General features: G+C 44.7%; 1 protein-coding gene across 4 annotated transcripts in view; it reads right to left on the bottom strand.

Moving 5' to 3' along the window:
- LOC143835032 (scaffold attachment factor B1-like) overlaps nucleotides 1-13,203 on the bottom strand; it is a 43,464-nt gene that overhangs the window by 19,932 nt on the left and 10,329 nt on the right. For all 4 annotated transcript variants that reach the window (XR_013229972.1, XM_077332110.1, XM_077332111.1 and 1 more), the window contains exons 6-14: nucleotides 11,851-11,875; nucleotides 10,437-10,974; nucleotides 9,948-9,994; nucleotides 8,472-8,572; nucleotides 6,780-6,929; nucleotides 6,569-6,648; nucleotides 6,128-6,258; nucleotides 4,742-4,833; nucleotides 3,405-3,520 (exon numbers count right to left, since the gene is read on the bottom strand). Coding sequence is in view for 3 of the 4 variants with exons in the window: in XM_077332110.1 (XP_077188225.1) it covers nucleotides 3,405-3,520; nucleotides 4,742-4,833; nucleotides 6,128-6,258; nucleotides 6,569-6,648; nucleotides 6,780-6,929; nucleotides 8,472-8,572; nucleotides 9,948-9,994; nucleotides 10,437-10,974; nucleotides 11,851-11,875 (1,280 nt within the window). In the remaining variant the exon portion in view is untranslated. The remainder of the gene's footprint in view (nucleotides 1-3,404; nucleotides 3,521-4,741; nucleotides 4,834-6,127; nucleotides 6,259-6,568; nucleotides 6,649-6,779; nucleotides 6,930-8,471; nucleotides 8,573-9,947; nucleotides 9,995-10,436; nucleotides 10,975-11,850; nucleotides 11,876-13,203) is intronic.

Below are 13,203 nucleotides of genomic sequence, written 5' to 3'. Positions count from 1 at the left end.
GCACCCGCCACACACAGAGGTGAGAAGGCTTTTCCACCAACCTTTGTTTGCTACTGCCTTCATTTAGTTTACAAAAAGCAAAGCAGCCTAATTCTAAAATGTTGCTAGCAAAGTAAACAAGTCATAGTGGGGGGGGGGGTAAAGAAGTCCTTATACCCCATCTTTCCCAGTGAACATTGTGGTTTTGCCTTAAATACTCATGTCTTGTCCCAAATCATTTGAAAGAGATACCAGAAAGCAGTAACCATGTTATGCAGAGAACCATGCTTATAGTGGATCACAGGACTTATTGCTATTGCATCCCTCCAAGAAGCTCAGGATGGTAGACGCAACTGTCCCTTTCTGATTTGTCCTTTCAACATTTCTTGATTCAGAAATCATTACAGGCAAGAAGAAGAGTTGGTTCTTATATGCCGCTTTTCTCTACCCGAAGGAGGCTCAAAGCGGCTTGCAGTCGCCTTCCCTTTCCTCTCCTCACAACAGACACCCTGTGAAGCGGGTGAGGGTGAGAGCCCTGATATTACTGCTCAGTCAGAACAGCTTTCTCAGTGCTGTGGTGAGCCCAAGGTCATCCAGCTGGCTGCATGTAGGGGAGTGGGGAATCAAACCCAGCTCACCAGATTAGAAGTCCACACTCCTAACCATTACACCAAGCTGGCTCTCTTAACCGGCTCACACACAGCTTCCAGATTTCAGAAAACAGAACTTGCTATAAGCTTCCCTTCTATGCAGGAAAAGAGGCAGCAAAGAGTCAATCTTTCCCTTGGCTGATGGAAGGCCAAGAAACCTGGTGTTTTATCTGGAAAACAGAAACTTCCCAGCTTCAGGATGTGGATTCAAGTTGATAAAGTTAACAAAAGGAATCTATAGATTTAAAGAAAGTAACACCAGAGCCCTACCAAGGCTGAACAGAATTCAAGCACAGAACGGAATGTCAAGGGGGGGGGAGTAGAGGGAACAGCTCCTTCCAGCTGCTACATCCCACAAAGCTTCAACATAGTGCCCAGGACACACCCGCTCTCTAGCTTGCTAAACAGAAAGGAACCACACATGGCCCTACTTCCTATTCTTGTTCAGTTGGCAGGAAAGCAGGCCACTGAGAGATGCCCAAGAGCAGTAACCCTATTTGTGACTGAGACACAGGATACCCGGCCAGATTGGGCCAGGCTAGCCCAATCTGGTCAGATTTCAGAAACTTGTATGGGAGACTACCACAAAGTCTTGGGTTGCAACACAGAGGCAGGTAATGGCGAACCACCTTTGGGTGCCACCAATTTAGAGAGGCATGTGCAGCTGCTGAGAGTCAGACTGTTCATATGTAAGTTTGTTAATTTTCCGATCAGACTGCTGAGTGTTCTGGACCTAACCTGGATTCCATTTCTTCTGTGGAAAAGACACAAAGTTCTGTTTGGGTAGCCCTGTAAAAACATCTTGGTGAATTCCCATATTGGAATCCACATTAAAGCCGTGTCAGCAGCTGTTAACAGAAGAACCTGGATTACTTTGGGTAGGACAGGAATGGGAGTATCTCCTTTAAACAGTTCTCCTTCTCCAGCTGGGTTTCTTCTGGCATGTTCTGAGGGCTCATCAGTTTGGGTTTTCTCCTCCAAGAGAGAACCACCCAAGCAGGAAGGTAGAGAGCAGGAGAAAGGAAGCAGAGGGGAACTGAGAAGGATTACTGACTCTGCTCCAGAGGAGGTAGTGCACTGTAACGCTTCATGGGAAAATGCTGGGGTAAAACATGTCTAGATAGCAAATCTAGACAGCATCCTAAAAAGCAGAGACATCATCCTGCCAAAATAAGACGCCAAAATAAGTGCATCTAGTCAAGGCTATGGTCTTCCCAGTTGCAATGTATGGCTGTGAAAGTTGGACCATAAGGAAGGCCGAGCATCAAAGAATTGAGGCTTTTGAACTCTGGTGCTGGAGAAGACTCTTGCGAGTCCCTTGGACTGCAAGGCGAACAAACCGGTCAGTCCTAGAGGAGATCAGCCCTGACTGCTCCTTTGAAGGCCAGATCCTGAAGATGAAACTCAAATACTTTAGCCACCTCATGAGAAGGAACGACTCCCTGGAGAAGTGCCTAATGCTGGGAGCGATTGAGGGCAAAAGAAGAAGGGGACGACAGAGAATGAGGTGGCCGGATGGGGTCACTGAAGCAGTCGGTGTGAGCTTAAATGGACTCCGGGGAATGGTAGAGGACAGGAAGGCCTGGAAGATCATTGTCCACAGGGTTGCGATGGGTCGGACACAACTTCGCAACTGACAACAACAAAATCATGAGATGTGGGAAGGAGCATTCCCACACATTACAGGTTGCTGCACTCCAGCATACACCCGCCACCTCCTACATTTCTAGGTATCTAAGAGAAGAACCCAGGAGACGAGAGCGGCAGACCCCGCAGCAGATGCTCCCATGCATCCTTGCTGAGCCACCTGCTGTTAAGTCACCACAGTGGCATGCTATCATTCTTCTTCCAGGCCGAGGGTTGAACAGATGCTGGGACACAGCTTCAGCAGGGAGCTGCAAGCAATGAAGGCAGCGTCAGCTCATTTCTTGCTGCACAGTAGGGGGTGGGGCCAGCAGCCGAGATCTGGAAACTGCCAGCAGGCACTGCTCTGGTTTCTTAGAGAGGTGTGCTGTGCCTGCATTAGGAAAATCTCTGTTTGCTGAGAATGGGTGTGAAGACGAGGGGGGAAAAGCAGTGGAAGGAAACATTGGCTGTGTGCCCAGTTGTAGTTGGGATGAAGAGACCCTGCTTTTTGTCTGTGCAGCAGGCTATAAAGTCTATCAGTCCTACCTTCTATTGGGAGAAGGTACATCTTTGTTGCCTGCTTTCCTGGAGATTTGGAAGAGCACTTAACTGGCTACAGCAGGTAAGGGAAAGCTGCTGCCACAGAGTGCCAACTGTGCGCAGTAGAACACTTTAATGGATGCCACAGCCACCAGCTGAGCAGAAATTTTAAAAGTGCCATGCAAATGCCTACAGATAAAAACTACAAGAGGACATGTCTCACGAATAAAAACTATCCGTGGCTATTGGAAGACAATAAAAACACCAATATTCACACAATATACCTCACTCCCGTCCAACCCTCACTTGTGCATGACTTCTCTCACAAAAACATATACAACATCTATATGTATATGCACAGTCAAAAATACCAAGGATTTTCTTCTGCAGAAAAACCAAGACAAGACGATATGGGGAGGGCAGTTGCCTATACTCTCTTCCAGTGGCCCATAAGGATGAATGAGTGAGGGAAGAAGCAGGGAAGACTCAGAGTGGGCAAAACCTTCAGGAAAGCAGGATGGGACAAACTGGAACAACGCAGAAGGACTTGAGTGTGGCCAGAAATTTTGCTGAAAAGGACTGCAAATTATATCAGTGTTATGAACTTACCGGTGTTCTATTTCTCTCAGCCGTTTTTGCTCCTTGATTTTGTCAAAGGGCACGACCCCTTGCCTCTCTCTGCTTTTTTCCCTGCTTTCCGATTTACGATCTTGGCTCTTGATACTCTAACATTCAAAGTCAAAACTAATTATAGAAGCACGATTTCAAGGAATCTTACACACACAAAAATACACATACATGCATCCATCAAAACATATTCCTCTCAGCTTGCACGCAACCAAATAAACTGCTTTTTGATACTTCATAGCTGCCTGCCTACCCACACACTTTGGAAAAGAACAGCTCATGTATAGAGAAAAAAGATCTCACCCTAAGTTTGTGAGTTCTTGTAAAGTTATTTGTGAGGGGGACTGGCTTTCACTTGGGGCATTTGCTTTATAAATCATTATTATTCTAGTGAAAAACAGTCCATCATTAATAAGATCTATCTATTCTACCCTGAGAGAACAATCATAAGCAACACACAAGCAGGACTTGGAATCACTTAGAAATATGGACTGTGACATTCTTTTTGGAGTACTGGCACAATAGAGATTGCCCAGCAGGCAAGCTGAGAGCCAGCAGGCCTCAATCCTTAACTGTTCTGTGAAGTAATCTTTTTGTGATCTAAAGATTTAAAGGCAACAGTGTGTATACAGCCTTTCTACATATGTTTTAAATCCCGCCTTTCAGCCCAAAACAGACATAAAACATTTCCTGGGAAGTGGTTTTTCAGGAATGGTGTTGGGGTCAGCTGCCTGGGTGGACTCTGTTAACAGAAGCTGGAGGGAGGACATCACAGCTGGAAATGGTTGCAGGCATGCTTGAGGGATACCAAACAGTCACCAGCCTTTCATCTGACAATCCCATCAGTGGCAGCAAGAAGCCAACATAATTTGGGGCCCCTGAACAGAGGGAGGAGCAAGATTACTTAGTCTGCTACTATGCTTTCAGCTGCTCTAAGAATGCTCAAGCTACCTGATTATCCACTGTGGGATCAAGCTTTCTGCACTGCCAAAGATGACTTAGAATCATAGAATCATAGAGTTGGAAGGGACCTCCTGGGTCATCTAGTCCAATCCCTGCACTATGCAGGACACTCACAGCCCTATCGCTCATCCACTGTATCCTGCAAACCCCTTGAGCGTTCACAGAATCAGCCTCTCCGTCAGATGGCTATCCAGCCTCTGTTTAAAAATTTCTAGAACATTTCCCATCACCTCCCGAGGAAGCCTGTTCCACTGAGAAACCGCTCTATTGAAACTTGTAGCAGCTTCAGCTTAAAAACACTCACGCAGGTGAAATGAACAAACAGAACTTCAAGAGAACATTATTATTTCACTTACTCTGTCCTTTGACGTAGTTGTTGTCTTTACACTAATAACTGGTTCACCCTTGGATTTATCCATTATCACAGTCCTTTCTGTTGCTTTGTTTCCTACACAAAAGTGGGGAGGTAAAAAATCAGACGTTTAATGCATAGCTAAACAGAGCCAGCTCTCCAAAGGTGTGAGCTCAATATTCTTTGGAACTAGCATTAGATGTTTAATGCTTGGAATTTTAGTCTTGATAAGAGGGATGAATTCTACCGGGGACGGGCATGTCTGTTGTATTATACCATTTCAGACACTGGGACAAGGCTGAATTATCTCTCTCCATTTAACTTCTGTGTTCTGCCTACTTTCTATTGCACAGCTAGACAATGAAGCTTGGAGCAAGTCTCAGCCTCTCCAGAAGAGTGAGCAGTCTACTAATCAAATGAAAGGTAAGGGTGAAGGAGGATGCAATCCAGAACCCACAAAGGTGCTCTGCAAAGGGGGACCACAAAGGACAACCCAGTAGCAGCATTTCTACAGGGATGTATCTGCTCTTAACCAAAGCAAGGGAATATGAGATGATTGCTATGGTCACCTTTTCAGCCTTCTCTGCTTTTTTCCTTTCTCTGCCTTTAGATTTCTCTTCCATAATGTTCCAAGATTTTAAACAACCACAACTAGAGAAAATGATGTTTGAGCACAGCCAACTTGAGGGGACTGACCTCCTCCCAGTTACACAGATATTTCCTGCTAAACCTCTTGAAGGCAATAGTACTTCATTCCCACAGTAACACTGGCAGAAACTCCTGCCATTTGAAAAAGCAGATGTCAAACGCATCAACCCCAGATATGCCCAATTTTATCCGCCAGTGATACTTACAAGTGGCCATCAGAACAGTTATGCATGCAGGCTATCAAGCAGTTCATGAGGAAATGGATTTTAACACCACCAACATAAATGATGATAATCTATGTGAGCTGATGGCCATGTTGGAACCAACTCTGGTTACATCTAAGGCCCTATTTGCACTGCAAGATAAGCCCTATTCTGAAAATCCAGAGCACTCAGTCTGTGATGCAGTCAAGTATTATTTAAACCTTGGGGCCGGGGAAGCAGCTCAACCGCAGACACTTCAGCTTCAAAGGATGCCAGGACCCTGGCTGAGAAAGATCTTACTTCTTTGGAGAGCTGCTGTAGTGGGAATTAACCAAACGTAATGAAAATGTAGGAGCACTGAGAGGCTTCTGACACTAAATGAATTTGTTTCGCAGAGCCAAGATTTGACCTGAGAGTTTCCCAGACTACATCTTTAACCTACAGGATGCGAAAGAGCTGCCAGGTCTGTTCCCCCCCCCCTCCACTGCTGCCATCCATCTGGCTTTCTTCTCACTGACGGAGGCTGGCTAGTAGATCACCTGATTTGGGGGTCTTAGACGGGTCCCCTGATCCAGATCTCACTTCCTCTTTCCCCTTCTCATCCTTTTCTTCAGCTTTTTTAACATCTTCCTTCTGGTCTGCCTTCTCACTCTTTTTGGTGCTGGGAGACCTGCAATATTGCCAAGTTCAGAATCGAGGGAGGGAAAGTGAGACACACAAACTTCGATGAGGCAGCTTTATATGTATTGTCAATCAGATCTGCCCCCTTTTTAGAGTTGTGCTGCAAGACCTTTTCAATTTGGATTTGTTTAGACATAAAGGAAAAGAAAGCAGGAGCCTGTTTTTAATTTTATACTAGACAGTTTCGCTCTGTTCCAAAATACTAAATTAACTACTTCCAGAAATTCTAGAAGGATATGATATAAAGTAGTAAAAAAAAAGAAGAAGAAAAAAAAAGAAAAAAAGCTGAAGAGTATTACCGGTCAGTGGTTGATGCTTCACTCTTCACCTCATTTTCCTTTTTCTCCAATGGCTTCTTAGCAGCAGGTTCATTTTTGGCCTGAAATTCATTATTATTGTTAGAGATCCTTGAAGTAAAATCTTAGGAATGTACACATTTGGGGGCCTGCAGGAGAGGAGGGAGCAGCTGTTTTTTAAAAAAATGATGGGGAAAAAAGGGAAACCACTTACTCTTTCAACAGATATTATTTTCCCATGTAATTCCGTTTTGTGGCAATGTGCAATGCATTTTGTGGCTTCTTCTGCCGTGGACATAGTCACAAAACCATAACACCGAGCACCTGGACTGCGAGCGTTGGTGACCACTTTTGCACCCACCACCTTGAGAAAAGGAAACAGGCACATTAAACACATTAAACATGGAAGGAAAGTGTTATTCTCAGTTCTCAATGTCGTAATTCTCAGTACTGGATTTAAAAATTTCCGTACCAGTTTTCCAATTTTTATACCATTAATCTGTAAAGTGTGGTTGACAGTGACAACCAATAGTTGCCATGCAGTTATAATACTCTCTATATGTATTTCTTTAAAATCCATTGGAGGTATCACACACAAAAAACAGAACAGATTTGGGTCCAGTAGCACCTTGGACATGAAGCACTCTTGAGAGAGCAAGCGCAGGAGGAGGGAAAGCTATCAAAACACACACAGGAGCACCTAGCACAGGAGGGTAATGAACGGAGGGCTGTTACACATAGTAGAAGAATAAGGAGAAGGTCTGCCACATTGATGCTCAGCAACTGGTTCCAGCATCTGCCTGCAGATGCTGATTCAGGATCACAGGAGCACGAGTCCCCATGAAGACCAGGAAACAAGTCACAGCCCCCCCCCCCACAGGTGAGAGTTCTAGGTCTTCTCCCCCGCAGCCCCCACAGAGCTCAAGAAACACTTCATAGGCACCCCCACACACACAGGTGAGAGTTCTAGGTCTGCTCCCAAGGGTACAAAGAAACGGGTACTGGTAATTGGAATTCCCTGCTGAGAGGCGTAGAGGCCGAAGTGTGTAGACCTGCTTGGGCCAGAGCTTCCTTTATCCTGGCCCCCACCTGGTGGAACGAGCTCCCAGAGACCAGGGCCCTGAAGGAACTTGAGCAGTTCCACAGGGCCTGCAAAAGGGAGCTCCTCCACCAGGCATTTGGTGGTAACCAAATGGTAACCCCACCCACATCATGTGACTTTGGGCAGGAAAGTCACCCTCTGTGAGAGGACCACACTAGGGAGCTTCTAGAATTCTATACATATAGCTTGCTAGCTCCTTCTCCATGGCAGGCCTGCAGCTTTGCAGTACCCATGTGGGACTGTACAGAAGGCCACTTGATGAACAGTTATAGGAAAGTGCAAATCTGTTTTCCATGACATTGCGTCTGAGGAAGTGCACCAGCACACGAAAATTCGTATCTTGAATAAAACTTACTTGGTCTTAAAGGTGCTACTGGACTCAAAATTTGTTCTGCTGCTTTAGACCAACACTGCTACCCGTTTGAATCTACACACAAAAGCACCAACATTAACTGCTGTATAAATCATAATGTAGGGGTAGTCAAACTGCGACCCTCCAGGTGTCCATGGACTACAATTCCCATGAGCCCCTGCCAGCAAACGCTTCCCCCAGTTTAGGGGAAGCAAGATACACTGCTTGACATTAATTGAACAACCGTCCACGGCTCAGAGAATTTGAATCAAGTTGGTAGCTAGGAATGGTGACTGAATATACTTAGCTGATCCATTAAGTGGGCAGACAGTGCTTAACCAAAAAGTTCTACGTTTTATGCCTGCTCTAGCTTCCAGTGCGGCCTCATGTAAAATGTTTCTTCGCTTTCAATGGTCTGATTTTGTAAAGACTCAGCCATCAACGAGACTTACTTTTCCGTATTTGCTAAAGAGGTTCTTCAAGTCAGTTGCTCGGGTGGTGGATGAAAGGCCGCTCACCCAGAAGTTCCGGCCAGAAGTGGCAGCACTGCGACCTGGTGGGAAACAGAAAGTGAATGCAGCAAACTAGGGTGTGCTATGGCCACACTCACTGCTGGAAAGGGAAAGGCCCCACTGCAAAGGGAGATACCCTAGTCAGTTCACCTGAGGAAGCTATTTATGTTACAGCAAATGTCTGAAATCTGATTAATGGAGCGGTCATGCCTGAAAACTATGCATGCCACAGGTCTCAGATTCAGCCTCTGGCATTTCCAGTTAAAGGGGCTCCTGCAGCAGGATTGTGAGATATTTTTCTGTTCCAGTGACTCAAGAGAGCTGATGCCAGTGAAGCCAGAGTCTGCTAAACCCGATGGACCTGCAGTCCAAGGCAGCTTTATATGTTCATGTTTGTCAATCCCTAACAATACAGTTCCATAGAATACTGTGGAACCACTCCTATGCCCAAGGCTCTGCAAATTCCAGCCATATTGCAATGAGAGATTTGTGGGATATCCTTCCAGCGATACTGTTAACCAAGACAGGGACTGTTGAACTGACTCTCCTAGCCATTGTTGTGTTCTGTTTACAGCATTCATTCCAATGGGGACCCCAAGGCAGGTTATATCTTTCTCCTATTTTTGCCTTGAAATAACCCTGAGAGCCATGTTTGGCTGAGAGTGTTTGACTAGTTCAAGTTTCTACAGAAGAGTGGAGATTTGAAACTGGAGTCTCCTAATCCAATACTCTAACCATGCCACTGCAATGAGGTGGGTATTATATATAACACATAATATGGCATGTTGTTGTGTTTGTTATGACAGTCCCTTTGAAATCCAGCCAAAGGTTGCATTTTGGTTACAGGACGGTCTTTGAGAGCTGAAAAGAGGCCTCTGTTGATTGCCTGAGATATACAATCTCTGAAGAGGGCTGACACCAGGATGAAGCCTGGACATGTTATTGGAAGGAAGCTGTTTGGTTTCTGGACTACAACTGGGGTATCCAGGGCTGTGAATCGTGCCCACGGTACACTCAAACACAAGATGCCATATTCTATCACTCTGCTCAGCTAACAGTTTCATCTTGCCTGGGGAGTAACATTGGGAGGGCTTCTGGCCATGTTGACAGAGCTCTTAATGGCACCTGGATTTGGGCCACTGTGTGACGTAGAGTGTTGGACTTCATAGACTACTGGCTGGATTCAACATGGCTTCTCCTATTTTCTTCCAGTCCGTCCCTCCTCTTCCCATAGAGGAAGATAATGTCACTAACTGGGGTGGGAGAATATAACCCAAGGCTTCTTGCAAGGGAAAAAGCTGTTCAACAGCTTTCTATCCCACAGGTCTCACTCAAAATGAAAAAAACAACAAAAATGCCCAATAACTGTCAATAAAACAGCCACAAACATGAACATTATTTAGAATATATATGTACCTTTCTCTTCTTTTGAAGCCAGTTTTGTGTCTTTGTTATCCTCCAAACTAAGGACAGAAAAAAATAGACAACCACTAAGGAAAGAGGGCAACTGATACATAACATTGCAAAAATTCAATACCTACCAGAATTTAGATGTTTAAAAAGTAAAAAACAAAAACAAAAGGCCAACAACAATAAAAACATCTTATGGAGATAACAACAAACACAGGAAGGCAACCTTACAAGCATCTTGCAAACAATTAAATGTAAGGATTAAGAAAAACAACCTCTGATGGTTGCAGAAAGGAAATCAAACTTCTGCTTAAAATATGCACAAGGAAAAAGATGAATTTTTTTTTTTTTAGAATAAGGCATCAATTTTAGCTGTCTTGCAGGCCAACTGGATGTAAACATTGGCCTCACTCTCTGAGACCAAAGAGATTTTTTTTTAAAGGTAAAAAAAAAAAAAAAAGACAGCATCTGGTCTAAAACGGAGAAAAAACAAACCTCGTGTTCTGATCACCACCCTCTGGGGCAGAGGCCTCTCTAGTGGCAGAGGAGGAGTCTTCCTCACACTGAGATTTCTCTTCTGTCTTCGCGGCCTCTTGGCTGGCCACACTGGCCTCACTACTGGCTTCCAGACTCAGGGCTGCCGTTTTGCTACTCTCATCTCCTCCACCACCTCCTCCTCCTCCTCCACCACTCCTGCTCTCTACCGCTACAGAGTCCGAGTCCGGCTGGGCTTCCTCGCCTGTCTGCTCACTCGGCTGCCCTGCCGCTACCTCTAAGAGCTTTGCCTCCTCCTCCTCCTCCTCTTCCTCCTGCTGCTTCCTGCCCAGAGCCTGGGCTGAGGAGCTCTCCGTATCTAAAATATCTTCTTCCGACTGAGCGGCGGTGGCGCCAAGCGCGTCTTCCTCTTCCTCGGCTGCCTTTTTGCCCGCCAACGGGTTTTTCGCTTCCTGTGCCTGCTCCGCTTCGGAAGTGTCTTCTTTAAAGGGCTCAGATTTACAAGAGTCACCCATAATGTCGAGCATTTTCTCATTTTCTATGGATTTAACAGGAATAGAATGGCACAAGGTTTAATCACCAGGGAAACACAGCAAAGACAAGTGCGGAACGGGCATGGCTGCCAGTCTAATGCTACACAGAGATTGGAAAACCCTTGCGTACATCACATTCACACGCCTAAGCTAACTTAACATGGCTTATTAAAGACCAAAAGGTATGGAGAACATGACCCTATTAGTTTAATGAAAAACCTTCAGGCTCGTTCTTGACAAGTCTTCAAGAGGTTCATCTGTTCTAGTTCTTCCCAAATTTAGCTTCCCACGTTCCAAGAAGCTTAAACAGAATGATTCAATGTACTCAAAATTCCATTTCAAACTGAATTTCTCTCTTTTTTAAAAAGCAGGGCAACTCCAACATGACAGCTCCAACATCTTCTGTCGGTGGATGAACATGTGAAAGTCGTAGAAAGCAAATAGTATCTTTATGGAATTTCCATTTGGAACCTCTTGTCTTCCTTCTTCTGTTATATCCCGTTACTGACTTAAAACTTGCTATTGCTCTAAAGTAACTTTTAAACTGCATTCACTATTCTACTTGATCGCAAACCAAAGAATTGTATACCACATTCTGGTCTACGAGTATAAATCTTTTGCTTTCAAGCTCTGGCATTACATTTCTAGTGCATTTGTGAAGCTACACACAGGCCTTGTTTCAAATACTTCATGTCTAGAAAAACAATTCTTAAATGGTAGGCATTTGGCAGATCTAGGAATGTGGCTGGGTTTCCAACCTAGAGATCTTTGCAATAATCTGGGTAGTCTACTGTATAGTAAAGCTAAAGGTTTAAGATTTGTACCTTTTCCACACATTTTTAAAATCAGATTTACTAGAAAGGCAACATATATAACAGTACCTGGCTCTGTATGATGTTCCAAATCCTGTAATAAAAATAGGAGAAAAAAAAAACCTTAAAATGATGCTGACAGCCCCCTCAAAAGCTATCAAAACTAGAACATTTAAATTCCTAGATGCCAATATAATAAATCTCAACTTCTGATTCTTATGCCAATCAGGCTGCAGTATCACTCAGCTCAACAATTTCCCCTCTGACTGGCACTTAGGTCTTTCCAAGTTTTTTTAATGAGTTTAGGATTTTCCCAGTCCTTTGTATGGTTTATTAGCAGGGTTAGCATCACCCACAAGAATGTGTGGTTAGCTCTAAGGATGAAGATATGCCTGAAAGTGCATGGGCAGTGCCTGGAAGAATCTCTGCAAAGCAGCTGTCTGGTAGCAGGGCTTCAATGTCCAGTATAGCTTTTTTGCCCTTACCCCATGGCTTGCCTATGCAGAATAAGTTATGAGGCAGAGAAAAAATAGCGCGGAAAGTTCTGGGAGTCAACTTTACTCAGTGCAAAACAGGGAGGAGTGCTTTACAATTCAGGGGAAATTCCCTTGGCTGTGACCAATCTGATTACAGAAACATAAGCCACAATCACAGAGTAGTGTAGCTGTAACTGACAACAGCTCCATCAGCCAGGCTGCTTTACAAAATTACATCACAGCTGCTTGTCGCTTTGAGACAAAATTTCAAAATATCCATATAGAGATCAGATGACATCTGCTCAGCTGCCACATGTTATAGAGTTTCTGGTGTGTAGGTCATTCAAAGATTTTATGGTGCGATGATAGCTAGGACCTATTGCACCATCCATTGGAGGCCTGGTAGTTTGAAGCCAATGCAGATTCCCCAACCCCAACATAGCCCCTTATTCCAAACCAAGTACAAGCAAGTGTGCGTTTCAGATGTCTCTCTCAAAGCTGAAATGCAACCTTTAAAACTAGCCTTCTCCTGTAAAATGAACAGAAAGAAATGCTTTTGCACAGTGCACCTATTCTAATGCACGTAGGCAGCCCGTGGGCAAATGAGAGTGAGCAACCGAGGTGCCTAAAAGAAACTGGGTTGCCCTTACCTGTAACCATTGGTCACTGACGCCTTATGTGCAGACAGATGCACACTGGGACTGTGCAAGCTGGCTGCGGAAGACTTTTCAATGTAGGCTCCTGTTAGGGCTTACGGCCTGCTAGAACCATACATTTGTCTGGATTCCTGATGGATGCATCATGTGTTCCACAGGAGAAGCACCCCCTTCCCCCAGTTGAGCCACAGACTAGGCAAAACCACATAACCGTAGCCTTATTCACAGCTCACAGTGGGAACGGAGGGAGAGAATGTGTGTCTGCACACAAGACGTCAGTGAACAATGGT

Source organism: Paroedura picta, chromosome 4, assembly GCF_049243985.1.
Source record: "Paroedura picta isolate Pp20150507F chromosome 4, Ppicta_v3.0, whole genome shotgun sequence".
NCBI classification, from domain to species: domain Eukaryota; kingdom Metazoa; phylum Chordata; class Lepidosauria; order Squamata; family Gekkonidae; genus Paroedura; species Paroedura picta.
This window is presented reverse-complemented; position numbering and strand designations above follow the sequence as displayed.